The following is a 21577-nucleotide window of genomic DNA, read 5'->3' as shown; positions in this document are numbered from 1 at the left end:
ATTTGTATGTGAGACAAACTCCTTCAGTACGTTAAAACTTCATTTATTGCACTGCTGTAGGTTATGATTTAGGTTATTTAATGAATCACTCATCTCTCCCAGGTGCTGTTCTACACATAATCTACACATAATCTACATTGTTCTTTCCTTCCTTTTTAGTTTCTATGTAAATGTAATCTTCAGCACACAATTTCTCTTCCTCTCTCTCTCCCTCTCTCCCACTCTGTATGTATTTCTGCTTCCCTCTCTCCCTCTCTTTCTCTCAGTCTTTCTGCTGGGGGTTGAGGACTCTCCCCATGAAGAGAGGGCAGTTGATCTGCTCACTCCACACGATGAAGATGAAGGGCTTCATGGCACTGAAGCTGCTGAATGAGCGTGAGAAGGAGATGCTACTGGCCGCTGCTGCTTCCACACCTTTCTCTGTCAGGGACAGGAAGGCGCGGTGACGTGCGTCTGTCAAGACCACAGTCTCGTGGTCTGGGAACATCCCACACAGATTTGGATCACCAAACAACTCGAACAATCCTGAGGTGGGCATGTGGAGTTGGGCAGATGGAGAGAGAGAAAATTAGTGTGACAGAGAGGATATTTCAATAAACTGAACACAAAAGGCAAAAGCATCTAGACATTTAAATATGAATCATTAAGAATCATCAGTGTAAGAGTGACAGAACCAGGATCAGACCTCAGTGACCTTCAGTAATGACCCCTAGGCTCCTAAGACCTGGAGTGAAAGATGATCTCACCTATTTTCTTCAGGAGGCTGATCAAGTCTGTGTTGAGCATGAGTTTAATCTTGGGCAGAGTCACCTCCGACACCATGGATGGTACCGACTCCATTTGCGTCACCAGGCTGAAGATGGTCTTGTCAGTCATGCTGACCTCCACCAGTGAGAATGCTTCTTCTGAAACTGTAGTTGGCACCACCATATACAGACTGCTGTGGTCTGTGAGAGGGAATCTCGCCACCTTCAGCAGGAAAAGTGATTCATGCTAATTCATATATACTAAATCATATATACCATTTCATACATATTACATCATATATGACATATCATATATATCATATCATATATGTTGGGGCATTTGAATGTTAGTGTATATATGAGTGTATGTGGCTTAGTATATTAGTGTGTATATTAGTATATAGGGCTTAGTATATGAGTGTGTATATGAGTAGGTAGGGCTTAGTATATTAGTGTATAGATGAATATATAGGGCTTAGTATATTAGTGTGTATATGAGTATATAGGGCTTAGTACTGGGGTGCCCATTATGTCGATCGCGATCTGCCGGTCGATCGCAAAGGAAGTGTGGATCGATCGCGAAGTGTGGGTAGATCGTATGACATTAAAAAGTAGTGGATGAATGACAAACTATCGTCCATCTGCACTGACGGTTGTATTATGATTGACATACATTGTAGCCAATATGACGTCTAGGGTTTGACACACTCAACATCGACACACATCGCCCCACCACCCCGTCAACGATTGACACACATCGCTGTGTGTATTTGTGGGGGGTTAGTGTGTATGTGTTTGTAGGGATTTGTGGGGGTTAGTGTGTGTGTGTTTGTGGGGGTTACAGTTGTGATCAAATTTATTCAACCCCCACTGCTGCGAAGGGTTTTATGGAATTCAGTGCACATTTGTAATTGTGTTCATAATGAAATCTTACAAGGACTTGTTAAAGAACTAAATGCAACTAAGATAGCATCAATTTTTTTTGTCATAAAGTATTAAATGGCCTTTTTGTGATTTCTTCATTGACACAATTATTCAACCCCTTTACGACTACCACTCCTAAGAACAGAGGTTCATTCCAGTGTTTTCCATCAGGTATTGAAAACATCTGTGGATGTCAACGAGCAGCAATCAAGCATGATAAGCACCAATTAGGCAGATTTAAAAGGACTGTGATACTCAGCTCCTTCTAGACATCTACTGGTGTGTTTCCAAGCATGGTGAAGGCAAGAGAATGGTCCCAGAAGACAAGAGAAGAGGTTATTGCTCTTCACAAGAATGGCAATGGATATAAAAAGATTGCGAAGTTGTTAAATATTCCAAGAGACACTATCGGAAGTATCATTCGCAAGTTCAAGTTAAAGGGCACAGTGGAAACGTTACCTGGTCGTGGCAGAAAGAAGATCCTGACCGCGACTGCTGTGCGCTACCTGAAGCGTAATGTGGAGAAAAATCCCCGCGTGACTGCTAAGGAACTGAAAAAAGACCTGTCAGATGTGGGCACTGAAGTTTCAGCTCAGACAATAAGGCGCGCACTGCATAACGAAGACCTCCATGCCAGAACGCCCAGACGCACCCCCTTGCTGACTCCAAAGAACAAGAAAAGTCGACTGCAGTATGCCAAAAGTCATGTGGACAAGCCACAAAGGTTTTGGGACAGTGTACTGTGGTCAGATGAAACTAAATTAGAACTGTTTGGGACAATGGACCAGCGCTATGTTTGGAGAAGGAAGAACCAGGCTTATGAACAAAAGAACACCTTGCCTACTGTGAAGCATGGCGGGGGGTCAATTATGCTTTGGGGCTGTTTTGCTTCTAATGGTACAGGAAAGCTTCAACGTGTGCAGGGTACCATGAATTCCCTTCAGTACCAGGAGATCTTGGAGGAAAATGTGATGGAGTCAGTCACAAACCTGCGGCTTGGGAGACGTTGGACCTTCCAACAGGACAATGATCCGAAGCACACATCCAAGTCCACTAGAGCATGGTTGAACATGAAAGGCTGGAACATTCTAGAGTGGCCATCGCAATCACCAGACTTAAATCCAATTGAGAACCTCTGGTGGGACCTAAAGAAGGCAGTTGCAGTGCGCAAGCCTAAGAATGTGACTGAACTGGAGGCTTTTGCCCATGAAGAATGGGCTAAGATACCCATAGGTCGCTGCAAGACACTTGTGTCAAGCTATGCTTCACGCTTGAAAGCTGTCATAACTGGAAAAGGATGTTGTACTAAGTACTAAAAAATAATGTCACTAGGGGGTTGAATAAAACTGATAATGATGTGAGCACAGTAAAGACATTTGTGGTTATTCCATCATAAATATTATGTTATGTTTGTCTAATTTATAAGTGCCTCTTTGATATAATTGTAAATAAGATGACTGAAATGATCAAAATCAATGTCAAACTGGCCAAAACACTTTATTTCAGTGGGGGTTGAATAAATTTGATCACAACTGTATTGTGTGTGTGTTTGTGGGGGTTAGTGTTTATGTGGTTGTGGGGGTTAGTATGTGTGTTTGTGGGGGTTAGTGTGTATGTGTTTGTGGGGGTTAGTGTGTATGTGTTTGGGGGGGTTAGTGTGTATGTGTGTTTGTGGGGGTTAGTGTGTGTGTGTTTGTGGGGGTTAGTGTATGTGTGTTTGTGGGGGTTAGTGTGTGTGTGTTTGTGAGGGTTAGTGTTTGGAAGGGTTGCTCACCTGAGCCTTCAACGAGGGCATGTAGCTGATGGCCAATTCAAATTTTGTGCTGTAGAGAATTGGTACCGATACTACCTCCCCTGAAAGAGTGCTGAAACTGCCACGCTTACTTTTGAAATCAAACGAGCCTTTCCATTTCCCTGTAAAACACACTCAAATGAAACAGCTGAACAGCAGGAGCTGTGGCTGTGTGTGTGAGGCTACTGACCGATGAAGTAGACAGCGTTGAGGAGTATGAACTGTGTGTTGGGGTCCACAGACTCTATCAGCTGGCTTATTTTATTGTTGGTCTTACTTGACACCCAGTCATTCACCATGTTGACGTTCTTTTCACTGCTGTTGGTGAGCTTCTCCGGTTCTGTATCGTAGAACTCCATCGACTGGTTAACAAATGTATCTTTGATCTCGTACTCTAAGGAGGGAGAGTGCTGAGTGAACACACCCACTTCACCAGTCCGTTAATTAGCTAAGGAGTCACCAAACCCAAGTGAGTAATTGCCACATTAGTGTATTGCTACACCCCAGATGAACTGATTTGTAGTGGGAATCAGATTTGACTGTTCCACCTTAAGCCCTGAAGCCTGCAGCACTGTCCTCCAACATCCTGGGTTTGACCTGACAGTTCACTGATGAGTTTAAACAGGTGTGTGAATCAGAGATGGAACTGTTACTGAAGTCTGGGGTATTACTCCTGCAAGAGGGATATTATTGCTATGGGGTGATCCATACCAGGGTTGTAGAACATCTGATGGGCCATGACCATTGACTCCTTTGACTCATTCCTCATCTTCTTCATCATTAAGTGAATACAGGAGAACTCAGTGGGGAGAGAGAGAGCAGATTCCAATTCTGTCCTGGTCTTCCCTCGAGCACCTGTCGGAGAGAGGGAGAGAGAGAGGGAGGGAAGGATAGAGAGAGAGAGAGAGAGGGGAGAGAGAGTGGGAGAGGGAAGGAGAGAGAGGGAGAAACAGAGAAAGAGAGGATAATGCATCTGAATTCCTACCGAGAGCTGTGTCTACTTTTGGTTTATGGACGATGTATTGCTGAGGATCCCGGGCCACATGTTGTACAGCTGTGTCACTGTGCTCAGGTGTGCTGAATGTGATTACCTGTGTTAGAACTTTGTGCAGGAAAGGTATGCTATAATGTATGCAGGTGTGTGTTTTTACCTGTGTGCATGCGTGGGAAGTTATAACGGGTACCAATCTTGAAAAAAGCAACACTTGACACCTCTGACATGAACAACTACAGACCGGTATCACTTTTTTCTTTTCTATCAAAAACTCTGGAGCGAGCAGTCTATGACCAATTATCTCTTTTCCTCACCCAGGTCCAACTCCATGATCCTAATCAGTCTGGCTTCAAATGGGCACACTCAACAGAAACTGCCCTCAAAGCAGTGACCGAGAAACTCCATGCTGCCAAGGCTAACAAGCTATCATCAATTTTAATTCTTCTAGATCTTTCTGCAGCCTTTGACACGGTCAACCACAACATCCTCCTCTCTGTTCTTTCTAGCCTTGGTGTGACTGGCTCTGCTTGGAAATGGTTCCAGTCATATCTTGAAGACCGTTCCTATCAGGTAAAATGGAGAGGATCTACATCCAATCCAAGTAAACTTTCCACTGGAGTCCCCCAAGGCCCCCTTCTCTTCTCTTTATATACTCGTTCCCTTGGTGACATTATTTTGTCTCGTGGTTTCTCTTATCATTGCTATGCTGATGACACCCAGCTAATTATTTCCTTCCCTCATTTTGACACCCAGGTTTCTGTGCGTATCTCGGCATGCTTGGCAGATATTGCTTCATGGATGACTGCTCATCACTTGAAGCTCAACCCTAGCAAAACTGAGCTTCAGTACATTCCAGGAACCCCAAACCCACACAATGACCTCACGGTTACCTTTGAGAACACCTTGTTAACACCATCAGAAACTGCTCAAAGCCTGGGTGTAACATTGGACAACAAGTTGTCCTTCTCAACACATGTTTCAAAACTGACCAGATCCTGCAGATTTCTCCTCTGCAACATACGGAGAATACGACCCTTCATTTCACAGGAAGCTACTCAAGTGCTTGTGCAGTCTCTAGTAATCTCTAAGCTGGACTACTACAAATCCCTACTTGCAGATCTTTCTCTACGGGTCATCAGACCTCTACAACTAATTCAGAATGCTGCAGCACGACTGGTCTTCAATCTCCCCAAGTTCTCACATGTGACTCCTCTGCTACGCTCTCTTCACTGGTTTCCAGTAGCGGCACACATCAGATATAAAACCTTGACGCTTGCTTACAAAGCCAAAAATGGACTGGCCCCTCCCTACATGATGTCCATGGTAAAAAGACGATTTGTACAGCGAACACTCAGAACCTCAAGCTTGGCTCGACTCGAAACTCCATGCTTAAAGTCTCATGGAAGACAAAGCTCCAGACTATTCTCCGTTCTGGCTTCAAGATGGTGGTAGCTGCTAGGACTTCAGAGTCTATTGCTATCTTCAAGCATAGACTGAAGACTCACCTGTTTGTTGAGTTCTTACCAGAGTACTACCTCTACTGATACCACTTGCCGTTGTTCTTAAATTGTATGTCTGTCTACGGTTATTTGCAGAGTTGTATAGTAATGAAGTAGAACTACTTCACTACTATACTTAAGTACTAAAATGCTGTATCTGTACTTTACTGGAGTATAATTTTTTTCTCCTACTTCCACTTTTACTTCACTACCAGGTAGGGCTGCACGATTAATTGTATTTTTATCATTATCGCGATGTGAAGTTTCACGATAAACACATCGAAAGAGCCACGATAACTCCTTGAATAACAGCAAACTCAAATTGCATTATCCTCGTCCAGACTATTCGCGCTGCAGACTATGATCACGTGACGTAAGTAGGCAAGAGGCAGAGTGAGGTGAACATGCTCATCAGACACGCGATTTGGTTTAAGCCTGGTTTACACTTGACGCGGCGCGAGGGTCCGCGAGGCGAAAATAATGAAATCGCGGTGGCCTCGTGCACTGTCGATTCACGAGGTTGTGCACCTCTCGAATTTTGTAACTTCGCGCGCACCGCGTCTCAGCGCAATGAGTCATGTTTGCAGGGTTCAATTCAAGCACTTGTACATCACTTTCAAGGTCCATTTCAATAATTCCCAGCACGTTAAACTTAATTGAATTAAATATTTATACATATACTCTAAATGATTTGAAATAATTAGCTTTTTTATCACATTATTTAATGGATGTTTATTTTCAAAACGCCCAATCTTAACGTCTTCACATTCTCTCATGTTTCGTCCTGGAATTACAAGAGGCTCGTATTTGTAATTTTGTAATATTTGTAACGTAATACAAGAGAACTGTTCAATCGGACAGATATTTGTTGTGAAACGAAGTAGTTACAATTTCAAGCATTTTCAAGTAATTTAGCCTAAATTCCAGCACTTTTCAAACCTGAAACACAAAGCAACATTAAAATTGGTCAGGTAAATGTTCATTCCCCTGTATTTGAGGGGTTTTTTTATACTACTAGGCCTACATATCGTTTTGGACAACACTGCAAAGAATGTGACACGGCAAGATTAAACGCACCCTTTCCATTGTCTCATAATCAGGTCGTAATCTGGTGTTATGGACAATTCAGTTCCCCCTGTTCCCCCCAAAACCACGCATGCGCGAAATCATCACTCATTAGTCTTATTAATCTTCTGCTGGATTAATAACGTGTATACATTGAGGCGACTCGACTCAATGTATACACATTATTATTTTGGTTTTGTTTTTCTAGATAAATTTAAGCATGTTTGTGGCTAACTGTGCTGTAAAGCTCAGGTGTTTTAGCAGAGGATTAAATGTACAAAAATTGTTTACGCTACTTTTTCAGCATCTATCTGTTTTAGTTAACTTGCTTGCTAGCTAGATTTAATGTGTCAGATCTAATATTTTAATTTTTTTTTAAATATTAGATGGTGCCTTAGTAATTTCACGCATGCGCAGTTTTGGTGGGAACAGGTGGAACTGAATTGACCGTAACACTTGTGCACTTTTTTTTAAAAGGATGATATTGTTCTATCTTTAAAACTTCTATCTTTCAGGATCTGTGGGATCCTGTGGACATTTTATTGTGAAATAGTTGGATCCTGTGAGCGTTTTAAATAGTGGAATCCTGGGCGCATTTTGTTGTGAATAGTGAGATCAGTGGGCACTGTATTTTGAATAGTTGTATCCTGTGCGCACTTACTTTTAAATTGTGGGATCCTATGAGCTTTTTTTTTTTGAGGTGAGCTGCTGTGGGCATTTTATTTTGAGTAGTGGAATCCTGTTGCATCTTGTTGGCATTTAATTTTGTGTGCATTTTGTTTTTTGAATAATTTGTCATTTAAATTTCTTTATTCTTATCATAGCGTTGGACAATAGGACTGAAAATTGTTTGCACTTGGTTATGATTGCCCTTGTGCTTTGAGGAAGTATGTTCCTGAGCCCAGCTGACCTTTTGCAAGTGTGGATGTGCACTTAAATACGTTTTGAAATCTATTAAAACAACATGCTGAATTTGATTCATGACTCACAAATATTTTATTTGCATTAAATAACTGAAAGTAACTACTCAAATTACATTTTAAATGAAGTAATTTTGTACTTTTACTTGAGTAAATTTTGAGATGGGTAATTTTACTCAGAATAGAGTAGAATTTAGGCAAAGTAAAGATACTTTTACTAAATTACAAATTTTCAGTACTCTTTCCACCTCATATTTTCCATCAGTTTAATACTTTTACTCCGATAAATTTTTCACGTGCTGTATAGTTACTCGTTACAATTATAAACATGTTAGCTGGCTCTGTCACTGGGTCAAGCGATCAGGCGGTTTTATGAGAAAACGGTCACGTCTCGTTTGACTGTCGCATGGGTCCGCGTGGCAAAAATGATGCAATCGCAGTGGGTCCGCCCATGCACGTTGGCCAAGCGCGCGGTCGCGTCGCAAGGTCGTGCACCTCTCGATTTTTGTGTGTGCGAAGTAATTAGGGGTGACCTGCAATAGTCGCTGATTCGACTATAGTCGACTATACCCCCTAGTCGACTATGAACGTCATAGTCGAATGTACCATTCTAACTGCATGAAGGTGCCCAAGGATGTAGCTAAGCATTAGTTGTTACATGAAATGTCTTTGTTTTCGTTATATATAGCCTTTTGTCAAATAAAATCATCCTAATTTCTGTTAATAAATATTAAAAAATGATGTTTGCGCATTAACAATAGGCATCTTCCTTACTACACATGAATAAATCACACCCTGCAGTTGCACAATCCAAACGAGCGGAGCTGAACACGCCACAGAATACGCAGCATCTACCGAGATTAATGGCTACTAAAAAACTTCAAAAGTTTGAAAAAGATAAAGATGAATCAAACAAAGTAAAGTGCAAGTTATGTCATCAACGTCTTTCATTTCGCACAACAACAACCAACATGGCATACCATTTAAAACGCGTAAGGCGAAAAAAAAAACCAGTTCAGCGGTTTGTCGTTTCGGTCGTGTCATCTCGTCTCGGGATTTTTTGTTGTTTGCTTTTAAACCCCGTTACTTGAACCTTTCCTTATATTTTTTGCTGTTGTGTGTCAATGTTTTTATATTTTCAGGCAGGCATATTTTATTTTAAATATTTTTGACATTTTAGTGTCTGACAGTTCGATATGCGCAATGCACACTGACAGTTAATGTTCTCTAACGTTTCATAAAAAATAAGTAAGTGAATAAATAAAAGCTGAATAAAGCCAACCTACCGTATGTATTCATTTATCTGAGTGTTTTAGGTTTTTACTTTGAAGAGGAAAAAAGTCCTGAATGAGAATCCCGTTTAAGATGCTCTAAATAAAAAATAAAAATAAACCCGATTCGACTATTAGTCGACTAAAGGGAAAAGCTGACAAATCAGATTCGACTATGAAAATCCTTAGTTGAATACACCCCTAGAAGTAATTCATGCACTTGTACGAAACTTTGAAGGTCCATTTTCAGTATTTTCCAGCACTTTCAGCTTAATTTACATATTTATACAAACACACATGTACTCTATTCCAATTCCAAATAATTCGCTTTTTATCTCATTAAAAGAGATGGTACTGTGTTTGGTAACATCAGAAGAGCAGCATAAGTGCTGCTTAATAAGCTTGTTGGCGTTTTAATGTACATATATTGGCACCTTCTACACCTTCAACATCAAGTGATCGTGGTGGTGAGGGTGAGGAAGGAGACCACCCTGGCCCTACCTAGAGACAGTGTTTGCTGGAAAGTAAATTCCTATAGGATAAAGTGCCATCTCTGCCTCCCTAAAGAGGATGAAATATTGGCCTTCAAAAATTCACCTTCGAACTTGAAGCAGAGTTGCCAGGTTCGCGGTTTTCATGACAAATTGGGCTTGTTTGAAAATCCAGCCACGGGTAAAAATTCTGGGGTCGCGGGGTGCTGTTTTTGGGGCTACTTTTGAGTTGGGCTACCGTGGGAGTTACAAGTTAACACTAAGAATCGATTGTGATATAATACTTAATTTGTTTCCATTTTACACACTCCCCCCCCTCCCTTGTTGTCAACTTACACTCGCCATCCCCCCTTTATATTTATACTTGTACTTTAGTATACTTTTTGCATCTTTCTGGTACAATATCTTGCTCCAAGTGCATAATAAGGTCAAGTCATTGACTCATGCTTAACTTTTAATTTATATATTAATAGTATAATGCTGGAGTTTAAAATGTTATGTTTATGTTAACATTTTTACAAGCATATGCACAAGTTTTGCTTTACCTGTCACGCTACAGCCACTGACCCCTCCCCTTTGGGCGTGTGTTTATGTTGTCTATGTCTAGTTGTCTGTGGATCTTCGTGGGTGTGGTTGTGTCTGAATGTGTTAATTGGTCTCACCTGTGGCTCGTCTAGTGATCAAATCAAATCAAATATATTTGTATAGCGCTTTTCACAACATATGTTGTCACAAAACGCTTTACAGGATTTACAAGGTTAACAATACTATGGGTCCAAATCCCTAATGAGCAAGCCAAAGGCGACAGTGGCAATGAAAAACTCCCTAGATGGTGGGGAATAGGAAGAAACCTTGGGAGGACCAAGACTCAAAAGGGAACCCATCCTCCATTGGGCGGCCCGTTAACACACAAATTACACAAAAACTAATTATACAGACTAATACACAAGTTACAAATAAATCACACAATCAGGCTAAGTATAAGGTAACTAGAATGAAAGGTCTGGGTGTTGATATTGTCAATGTAAATGTCTTATGATGAACGCCAAGTTTTCATTCCGTGTCGGAGCGATGATACTGGAATTGTAGGCTCCAACTGCAGTGTTACTCCCCAAGTGAACCTCGGAGAAGAAAGATGTGAGATGTGGTAAATATGTAACAGATTATTCAAAGGCCAAACTAAACAGATAAGTCTTTAGTTGAGTTTTAAACATTGAGACTGTGTCTGAGTCTCGAATAAAGGCAGGAAGATTATTCCACAGTTGTGGAGCTTTAAAAGAAAAGGCTCTTCCACCTGCTGTGATTTTTTTGATCCTAGGAACAGTTAATAAGCCTGCGTCCTGTGAACGAAGTGAACCTGCTGGATTGTAATGATCAATAAGTTCACTAAGATACTCTGGAGCTAAGCCATGCAGTGTTTTATATGTTAATAAAAGTATTTTATAGTCAATACGGAATCTAACTGGCAGCCAATGTAATGACGATAGTATGGGACTAATGTGATCAAATCTTTTAGTTTTTGTTAAAACTCGCGCTGCTGCATTCTGAACCAGCTGGAGTTTGTTTTATCGATTTACCAGAACATCCAGCTAGAAGACAATAATCTAGGTGAGAGGATATGAAAGCATGGATTAGCTTTTCCGCATCACTAGTATTTAATATATTTCTAATTTTAGCAATGTTGCGTAAGTGAAAGAACGCTACCCTAGTTATATTATGAATGTGTGAATCGAACGAGAGATCTGGGTCTATTGTGACACCCAAATTCTTTACCTCTGCGCTGGGGGTTATAGTAAAGGAATGTAGATTCAATGCTACATTACGTATCTTGTCTCTCGCTGCCCTAGACCCAATTATTATTAGCTCTGTTTTATCTGGATTTAGTGCTAGAAAGTTACACGCCATCCAATGTTTTATCTCTTCTACACACTTCTCGATTTTACTGTTTACACCTAAATCATCGGGTTTAGCCGATAAATATAGTTGGGTGTCGTCTGCGTAGGAGTGGAAACTGATGTTGTGCTTATGCATAATCTAGCCTAAGGATAACATGTAAAGTGTAACTAGAAGTGGTCCTAGGACTGTCCCTTGTGGGACACCATATTTAACTTGAACAGATTTAGATGTTTTATTATTAACACTTACACATTGGAAGCGGTCGGTCAGATATGATCTAAACCAGGAGAGTGCAACTCCTTTAATACCTACTGTGTTTTCTAGTCGATCCAGCAAAATGTTGTGGTCTACAGTATCAAAAGCTGCGCTAAGATCTAACAGTATAAGGAAGGAGATGAGCCCATTATCTGACGATATCAGTAAATCATTTACTACCCTGAGTAAAGCTGTTTCAGTGCTGTGGTTCGGTCTAAATCCTGATTGAAACTTTTCATGGATACTATTTGATTGGAGATAATGGTTTAACTGATTGTAAACTGCTTTTTCTAGAATTTTAGAGATAAATGGGAGATTAGAAATTGGTCTATAGTTAGCTAGAATCTGCGGATCGAGATTCTGTTTTTTAATCAAGGGTCTAATTACGGCGCATTTTAATTGTTTGGGCACATATCCTAGGTTAAGGGAACTGTTAATCATATTAAGTAAGGGCCTTGCAATAGTTGGGAGTAGGTCTTTGAATAGGTTGGAACTGGGTCGAATATACATGATGTAGGCTTAGACGAATGAATTAGTGTTGTGAGCTTTTTTTGCGATATAGGACCGAAGCCATTTAGCTCAGTAATATTTTCGGATGAGTAGTTACTAATACCTATACTACTGGGGTTGGATTGGAGGTTAGGCTGTGATGTATTATGACTCTGTAGTCGGGTAATATCTTTATATATCTTTAAAAATTCATCACTAGTGTGTGTAAGTGCCGTATTAGAACTAGTGTCATTGATATTTCTTGTTAGTTTTGATACAGTCACGAAGAGAAATCTAGGGTTACTTTTGTTGTTTTCTATTAGTGTCGAATAATATGAAGCTCTAGCTTTTATTAGGGCATGTTTATATTTGACTACGACGTCTTTCCATGCGATTCTAAATACTTCTAGTGAGGTGGATCTCCATTTGCGCTCCGCTGCTCGAGCTGCCTGTTTTAGAAGACGAGTGTGGTCGTCATACCATGGCGCAAGCTTTTTCTCCCTAATTAATTTTGTTTTAACTGGAGCTACACTGTCTAAGGCAGGGGTGGCCAACCCGTCATAGACCAAGAGCCACTTTTCTTACTGTGTTACGGCAAAGAGCCACATCGTACATGGGCGAGTGTAATCTGTTGAGCGGGGGGGGAGGGGGGGGTGGCGAGTGTAAATTATTAGCTGTGAAGACAGTCAAATGCGTGTTTTCCACAACGCCGGTTTTAAAAGTATTAGCAGCTCGCTAGGCTTGTAAACTAACCGCGCACCACGAAAATGTAGCAGTGTGTCGCCCCGTTTGTGCAGGTGACCAGCTGGGGAGCCGCATGAAACCAGGCAAAGAGCCGCATGCGGCTCGCGAGCCGCGGGTTGGCCACCCCTGGTCTAAGGTATTGCTGAGTGTGGAATAAAACTGTTGTGTTGCCTGTTCTAATTTATTGGGCTGCAATGGCATAGTGTTCGGTAGCTCTGGTAGTATGTTAATAAATGTTGCTGCGGTGTCGGATGTGATGGTGCGTGTGGTTTTTATGGGGCATCTGATGTAAATCGTATAAATTTCATATATCAGTAGGGAATGATCTGAAATGGCGTCATTTTGGGGGATAATTGCCAAATGTTCTATGTTTAACCCGTAAGTAAGTATTAAGTCTAAGGTGTGTTTACAGCGGTGAGTAGGCCCTGTCACATTTTGGGCTATACCTACTGAGTCTATGATGGAATCGAACGCGGTCTTCAGTGGGTCTGATTTATTTTCATAATGAATGTTGAAATCACCCACAATTACAAATTTGTCAATGGATAAGACTAATTCCGAAAGAAACTCAGTAAATTCCTGAAGAAATTCTGAGTAAGGACCTGGTGGTCGATAGATGGTCACTAGTTTAAGCTTTGTTTTATTGCCTATTTCACCTATCAAAGCTTCAAATTAAGTAATAGAGGTGGTTGGTTTTACAATAAAACCTATATCTGTGTAATATATTGCGGCTACTCCACCTCCACGTCCTGTGATATGGGGCTGATGTACATAACTGTATCCAGGAGGAGCTGCTTCATTAAAACTTACATATTCGTTTACTCTAGCCCAGACCTGGGCAAACTACGGCCCGCGGGCCACATCCGGCCCGTTGTGCGTCCCTGTCCGGCCCGTGAGAGGCCAATCATAAATGAAACAAATATCTATGTCGCGCGTGCAATACAACTGTGACGCTTTTATTTTGAAAGCGCTACGTTTGTGTTAATTCCGTGTGGACGTACCTGCGTGTGTGCGTGTGAGCTGTGCGAGAAACACTGTAGGTGATCAGCGACAAGTTTTCGGGAGTGAACGTTGCACCTCGCGCGAACCTCCGCAAATGGCGGAAAATTTACGTGACGAATTTTAATTGTGCATTGTGTTCCAGGTTTGAAAAGTGCTGGAATTTAGGCTAAAGTACTTGAAAATGCTTGAAATTGTAACTGTATTTCGATTCACAACAAATAGCTGACTGAACAGGGGGTATTCCAGAAAGCGGATTCAGTGAAGAAACCGGGTAAGTAAACTCAGAGTTAACAAAAACTCAGGGTTTTACGTTCCAGAAACCGAGCTTAGAGAGAACCTGAGTCAGCTGGGAAATATTGAAATGGACCTTGAAAGTGCCGTAGAAGTGCTTTAAAGCTAGGTTTAAGCCAGGTTTATACTTGACACGGCGCGAGGGTCCGCGCGGCGAAAATTATGTAATCGCGGTGGCGGAGGGTCTCACGCGCTGTTGATTCGCAAGGTCGTGCACTTCTCGAATTTTGTAACTTCGCGCGCGCGCCGCTTCAGCGCAATGAACAAAGTCATGTTTGCAGGGTTCATACACCTTTACAAGGTGGAATTAAAGCATTTATATGTCACTTTCAAGGTCCATTTCAATATTTCCCAGCACGTTAAACTTAATTATGTTAAATATTTATACATATATTCGAAATGATCCGAAATAATTCGCTTTTTTATCACATTATTTAATTGTTGTTTATTTTCAAAACGCCCAATCTTAACGTCTTCACGTTCTCTCATGTTTCGTCCTGGAATTACAAGAGGCTCGTATTTGTTAACGTAATACAAGAAAACTATTCATTCAGATGGCTATTTGTTGTGAAACGAAGTAGTTACAATTTCAAACATTTTCAAGTATTTAGCCTAAATTCCAGCACTTTCAAATTTCAAATCTGAAACAAAAAGCAACATTAAAATTTGTCAGGTAAATGTTCCTTCCCCTGTTTTTGAGGGGTGTTTCTTTATACCAACACACATCGTTTCGGAGAACACAGCACAGAATGTGACGCGGCAAGTGTTTGCGTGAGGTGGGCGGAGCCACTGTGATGACGTCATTATTGTTTGTGTGGCCCTCTGACACAATTCAGATTTCTCATGTGGCCCCTTGTAAAAATTAATTGCCCACCCCTGCTCTAGCCCATGTCTCTGTTAAACAGAGTGCATTTAGTCTGTTATCTGAGATTATTTCGTTTAATATCAGAGGTTTTGATGCAAGCGATCTAATGTTTAGAAGTCCTAGCCTTAGCTTAATATTGCTGCTCACTTCATGTTGATTATTTTATTTTATTTTTAATTTAATTTTATTTTAATTAGTGATCACTCGGGGCTTATGCGGTTTGTCTATTTAATGTGCGTTCGTGCAGTGTCCCGTGCTCATCTTTGTCAGAGTCGATTTACATGTATAAGTGTTTCACGAGCACTGTATTCGCTTTTCATGTGTTAAATAGTGCCGTTTGTACCGAATGATAGGACTCTGTGCCTCGTCCTTATCTCGCACCCCAGCATCACATTACCACTTTTTACAAACAAGGACTTGATCTTGGAGAGACCATTATGTTTATATTTTTTTTACATGCAAATGTGTACTTTTTCCTTTCATTTACTCCAGTGAGGAAGGACTTTATTTCATATGTGTTTGCTTTTGTAATGTGTGAAATGTTTGAAAATATATCGAACTTGTTTTCAACATTCTGTCTTGTGATTTTATAAATGCATCACACTCTTGTGTATATACAGTAAACTTTAAGGATACTTTAAAGAGTATATTTCAAGTACATAAATAGTAAGCTACAAGTAATATACCAAGCAAACTTAAAGTAAACTAGTGAAATAACAGTATACTTAAAGTATACAATAAAAATAGACTCGAAGTATAACTAGTACAATGGCAGTATATTGATAAGTGTACTTGTGGTATACTTTAAGCATACAAGAAGGATAGACCAAGTACATTGATAGCATATAGATGAGTATACTAGTTTTATACTATAAATACTTAAAATGAACTTTAAAGCATACTTTTATAAACTAGAAATGTTCCAATTTAGTCCAAAAAAGTATTAAATTTGTATACTTTCTAGTACACTTAAAGTATATGGTCTGTAGTATACTTGCTATACTTATACTAAAGTATACTTAAAGTTTATTTAATTAAGTATACTACTTTTTGCTAAGGGTAGGCTTCTGAAGGGCGGGTTTTACACTGATTTTGTGCGGGATATATTTGTAGGACCTGGCAACCCTGACTTGAAAAAACACATCAATGTAAGTTATAAATATAACGCACTGTCACGTATGGCCTCGCCCCCTCCCTTGGCTGTCACTCCGGGTTCCCTTGTGTCTGTGTCCCATGCCTGTTCATCCCGCCCCGCTCGTTTGTCTCGTGGTTCCCTTGTTTATTACCACGCCCCCGTCATTGTCTTCACCTGCTCGTAGTTTAGTTCCCATGTATATAAGCCCCTGAGTCTCCCTTGTCCTTTGTCTGGTAATTTGATTGTTTGTTCATTGTACTTGGCCATTGCGTGTTCCTGTTTCTGATCCGTTGTCTGTTCCCGTGCCCCCTGGTTTTGGAATGCCTGTTTATGCGTGTTTTTCGGATTGCCCTCCCGTTATGGACCCGGACTGGTTAAGCCACGACGATTATGGTATGCCCTCGAATAAATCTCGCTCTTCTCAGCATTTGTGTCCGTCTCCTCGCTCCGTGGCGCAAGCCACGTAACACGCACAGAAGACACACCAGCTTTAGCTGTCAGTAAGCGCTAGTTAGATTAGATATCTTGGCTAACTAACCTAATTATGTTCATGACGTGCTGCAGTATTCACATAGCATTCGCTGGCGATCATACAGGCGATGTCACACCGAGTTGTGTTTTTAGCAACAGTAATCCGTGTCTCTTTTCATGCTGACTAATCATGTGCCCATTTTTATAGTGTAGTGTTTTTATAGGGTAATGGCATTTATTGAGGGTAAACACAGGGCAGTAAGCTCACCCTTAGAATCCGATGGATGGATTTTACATCCAAAATACACCTCGTTTTCTCAGCTAAATTAAGACGAACTTGTACTTCTGTGTCAAACCTACGACGTAGCGGGACATAGGTTATTGTTTTTTGTGTACAAAGTGTTAAGCCTAATTTTTAAAGTTGCTACTTGTTTGTTCATACAGAACACTTGTATTTGTGGTCTTTCACATCTTTAATTTGTAAGTGATATATAAAAACAATTGATAATCAAACTTTGACGGCTTTCTTTCTTTTAATTCAAAACACATGTACTTTTTACTTTCAGTACTTGAGTAATACATTTTAGAATAAACTACTTACAATACTTAAGTAAAAAAAAAATGCTAAACTTGCTAGGCAAATGTAAGGCACTGTTTCCTGTTCACCTGTTGATCGAGTAGCCCTAGGGGTTTTGATGTGATGCTAAGAAAAAAAAAAAAGTTTTTACTTTTAATACTTAAGTATTTTTGAAGGCAGATACTTTTGTACTTCTACTCAAGTAAAAAATTGAGGTGAATACTTTTACTTGAGTAATAGTCAATGCAAGGTAACTACTTTTACTCAAGTACATAATTGGTGTACTTCGTCCACCACTGCCTATCCGTACCATTACCTAGGATGAATTCTGTGATCAAATGCAAAGCACTTTGTAAGTTGCTATGGATAAGAGCGTCTGCTAAATTCCGTAAATGTAATGAGCAATTGTCTTTTATCACGAGTGTGGTGCGTGTTATAACAGGTGCAGGTTATTTGCAGGTGTATGTATGTATTTACCTGTGCGCAGGTGTATGTATTTACCTGTGCGCAGGTGTATGTATTTACCTGTGTGCAGGTGTGTTGTGTGTTCTTACCAGTAGCGAACCGTGACCATTAAACCTGGGCCCGCTCCCATCCCCCCAGAAAAAAAATTGTTTCCTTTCCTAATTAACTGCAAAAAATAAAAAACTGAGACGACAGTACAGCTTTAGAAACGCAATAAACAATAATATATGCACTAGATAACATTAAGCAAAATAAGGTTTCAACAAAATAAGGTTTACAGCTCCGTGTTCCTCGGCAGCGGAATATGTAAACAACGCGCACGAGGGCATCAAAGGAATGAATAGAAACTACCTAGCAGTGGTACGCTAATGACAGCTAGCGTCGCCACAGCGGGCGGAAATTATCATACAGTTAAGCCCGCCCACTAAGAGGGAAGATATGGTTGGTCAATTTTACTGTCATTTGAAACTGGTATTGCGCATTACTGTCATTTGAAACTGGTATTGATATTATAACTGCCAGGCCCTCTGTAAATGAACAGCGGGCATCACAGTCCTGATAGGGGGAGACACAGGCTCACAGGCTTCCACTTAACCCCTCACCTTCCAACACAGATTGAATAGACACGGTTGAATAATTTTATTTGCTTATATTTCTGTAATTGTTTAGATGTCTAAGTAGATTTAAAAAATTGGATAAATTATATATATTTATGTTTGAAGAATATTTTAGGCCCTCTGAGAGGGCGTAGAGGGCCCTGATGGTTCCCTACTGGTTCTTACCCAGCAGCAGGTAGGACAGCAGCCCCCCGATGCTGGCCGGGGAGAAGAGCAGGTTGTGGGTGGCGTGTGTGCCCTTCAGCACGGCATAGACATTAACTGAGAAGGCCGTCAGAGCCTCACTCACTGTGGCCTTCCAGGACCTGTTGTCTGGCTCAAGACACGCCTCCCAAGGTTGTGAGTGGTTTGAACAGCGAGGGGGCGGGAGAGCTGTGTGATAGACAAGGGAAGGGTCCAGGCTTTTACTGGTGATGAGCAGAGTTAGCAATAGCCCAGCAAGCATTTACAGAATGGAAAACAATTCTCCTGCCAACCAAATTATTGTAAAGTAGCATGAAACTAAGCTCTGACTAAACTGGGCAGAACTGCTGATCTAACCCTTACCTTATGCCCTAACCCTAAACCCTAACACTTCCTAGCAGATGATCTAACCCTAACCCCTATACCCTAACCCTAAACCCTAACACTTCCTAACAGGTGATCTAACCCTAACCCTATATCCTAACCATAACACTATCCCTAACACTTCCTAATTTAACCCTATACTTGAACTCCTATACCCTAAACCCTTAAGCCTAATCCTAACCCCTAACCACTTAACCCTAACCCCTATACTCTAACCCTAAGCCCTAAACCCTAACCCTGATCTCCAGGAGAACCTCAGCACTAAGCTGTAGACAGGCCCATGGCTGAAGCACTTCACCTCAAAATTATCAGTGAGCTTTTATATAGGCTCAATAATTAAATAATTACGGAAATCATTTTATTTCATTTTGAAAAATGTTGATGTAACAGGATTTTGATCAGTATATGTTAGTAATATTTTGTAGTTACTAAAAATGTGTTTCTGGCAAACAAACAAAGTGTAAAAACACAAGATGTTAACTCACCATTCACCATGAGTTGTAGTGACACAGTTTTCTTTTCTGACTCCGTGTTCACATCACAGGCGTACAGCCCTGCGTCTTCTAATCTGACATCAGCAATCATGATGGACCAATCCTGTTCTTTAGGGTCATGAGTCCAGTAGATCCGATTGGTTGCTATGTCTGCTTCATTGCTAGAGCTCTGACTTTTTAAAACTGGGTGGACCTCTTGGTGGCCAGAACCTTCAGTCATTCTGTACCAGACGGGTCGGGCAGAGCTGACGTTCCCAGATGTCAGGACTGGATGACAAGGGAGCATAACTGTCTCCCCCTCCGTTTCCATGAGAACCAGCCTCCTCATCATGAGTGGGATCTCTGGGCAGGGGGATGGGTATGGTGAGAGAAGGTTAGGGTTAGAGGTCAGAGGGGCGTCACTCATACAGTACACATCACATCAACAACAAGCTTTAAGAGCCACGCTGGTGGAACACGGGCTTAGGTTATAGTTCACAACCATGACACCTGACCCCTAACCCCTGAAACCTCTTCCTCCCTACCTCACCTTGGATGTGCAGGACAAACCTCGTCTCCATCTTCAGCAGTCCGTCTCCAGACTGGGCCTCCACCACACAGGTGTATTCTCCCGCGTGCCGCAAACTCACTGCTTGAAGAGCAAGTTCTGCCTCAGAGACGTCCCACCAGGGCTCGTGCTTCAGGACATCTTCATCTCTCTGCTGGTCAGGTGTGAAGGTCCAGGTGTACTTGGGGAAGAGCAGGTCGTCGGGCAGGGAGGCCAGGCAAGGTAGAGTGAGAGAAGAGCCCACCGGGATGGAGATGTCCGAGAGACACCCTGAGAACTAGAGGAGCCCAGGGTTCCTTAACCACGTGCTGATGTCACCAGTGAGCTACTCCGTCTATGCTTTGATACATTCATTTTAAGCACTATTGTAGACTTAGTAGACCAAAGCTAAGAGCTGTATATATGCTATATATGAGGACAACTCTCGTAGTTTTACAGAAACTATTTACAAGACATTAATAGCAATAGATAAAATGAGGTGAAGTTTCATGTGACGTTTTCAGGTAATGTGTCAGATAACATTTTAGGTGACGTGTGGTTTGTTACTCACCCCATGAAGCAGAAGGACAATGATCAAACCCAGCATGGTGTACCTCACACTTCAACCTCACACTTCACTTTAACCAGAGAAAAAAATCAATACACACACACACACACGCAGTACACACATTTTTTATTTGTGGAACAGAGATGTGGTGTTACCTTGTGAATGTACACAGAGCAGCAGTAGCAACATCTGTTTTATAAGTATTTATTTGCAGTTTTAGATGTTACCAAACAGCAGAACTTGATATATAACTAATATAACTTCTGGAAGACCTCAACATTAACCTCTTCACTCAACCCAACCTGTGCAGTCACACAGTCCTTTTGGCCAATAACAACTGATGGTATTTTTTTAAAGAACCATGTACATAAAAGAGGACATTGAAAACAAACCAATAAGAAGTTGAACTTACCAACCCCCAGATGCAGCTGCCACTATAAACTCCACTAAAAGTATATGATTTGTGTGTGTGTGTGTGTGGCAGTGGGGTAATTAGATCTGTCTGACTAGATCAGTTCTTCTTTACTGATTGGTGAGTTATTACTCAAATGTTTGCTGGTTTGAAGATTTTTCTGTTTGCTCAGGTCAGTTGGACTGAATCACTCTCGTTTACTGAATGTCACATGATCATGTCACATGACCCTGCTGGCCGACGGACCTGCTCTCATTGCTAGAGCTTTGAGCTCCTGCTCGTGCATGTTGTTATGAGCTGTAAGAGTTTATCATTTCTTGTGAGCTTTTAAATTAAAATTAAATTTAATTTTAAATTAAAGCCACAAGAAAACAGATGTATCTTCTGGAAGCCCCAGTGAGAAGAGTCTGAGTCTTAAAACTCCTGACTAAAACTCCTGACTAAAACTCTGTTTTTTGTGTCCCTGTCTGGTTTTCCTAATCAAAGGACTTTCTGCACCCT

The 21577-nt window shown here is 41.1% G+C and overlaps 1 protein-coding gene across 2 annotated transcripts; it reads right to left on the bottom strand.

Annotated features, from left to right (window-relative positions):
- Nucleotides 1-27: 27 nt before the first annotated feature.
- On the bottom strand, nt 28-21312 carry serping1 (serpin peptidase inhibitor, clade G (C1 inhibitor), member 1). 2 transcript variants are annotated; one of them, XM_076985399.1, is made up of 10 exons: nt 21077-21311; nt 20668-20734; nt 20100-20394; nt 19562-19912; nt 18675-18881; nt 4174-4317; nt 3653-3856; nt 3445-3584; nt 747-969; nt 28-525 (listed from the first exon to the last, which is right to left on the bottom strand). In XM_076985399.1, exons 2-10 carry the CDS (start codon nt 20701-20703, stop codon nt 263-265), a joined length of 1863 nt encoding a protein of 620 aa, XP_076841514.1. In that variant the 5' UTR covers nt 20704-20734; nt 21077-21311; the 3' UTR covers nt 28-262. The 2 variants fall into 2 exon arrangements, with proteins under 2 accessions (XP_076841514.1, XP_076841515.1); XM_076985400.1 differs by lacking the exon at nt 18675-18881 and having other exon boundaries at nt 21077-21312.
- Between the last annotated feature and the right edge of the window lie 265 nt (nt 21313-21577).

The sequence above is a fragment of the Brachyhypopomus gauderio genome, unplaced genomic scaffold, assembly GCF_052324685.1.
Source record: "Brachyhypopomus gauderio isolate BG-103 unplaced genomic scaffold, BGAUD_0.2 sc40, whole genome shotgun sequence".
Classification (NCBI taxonomy): Eukaryota; Metazoa; Chordata; class Actinopteri; order Gymnotiformes; family Hypopomidae; genus Brachyhypopomus; species Brachyhypopomus gauderio.
The sequence above is the reverse complement of the archived record's forward strand: the minus strand, read 5'-3'. Positions and strand labels throughout refer to the sequence as shown.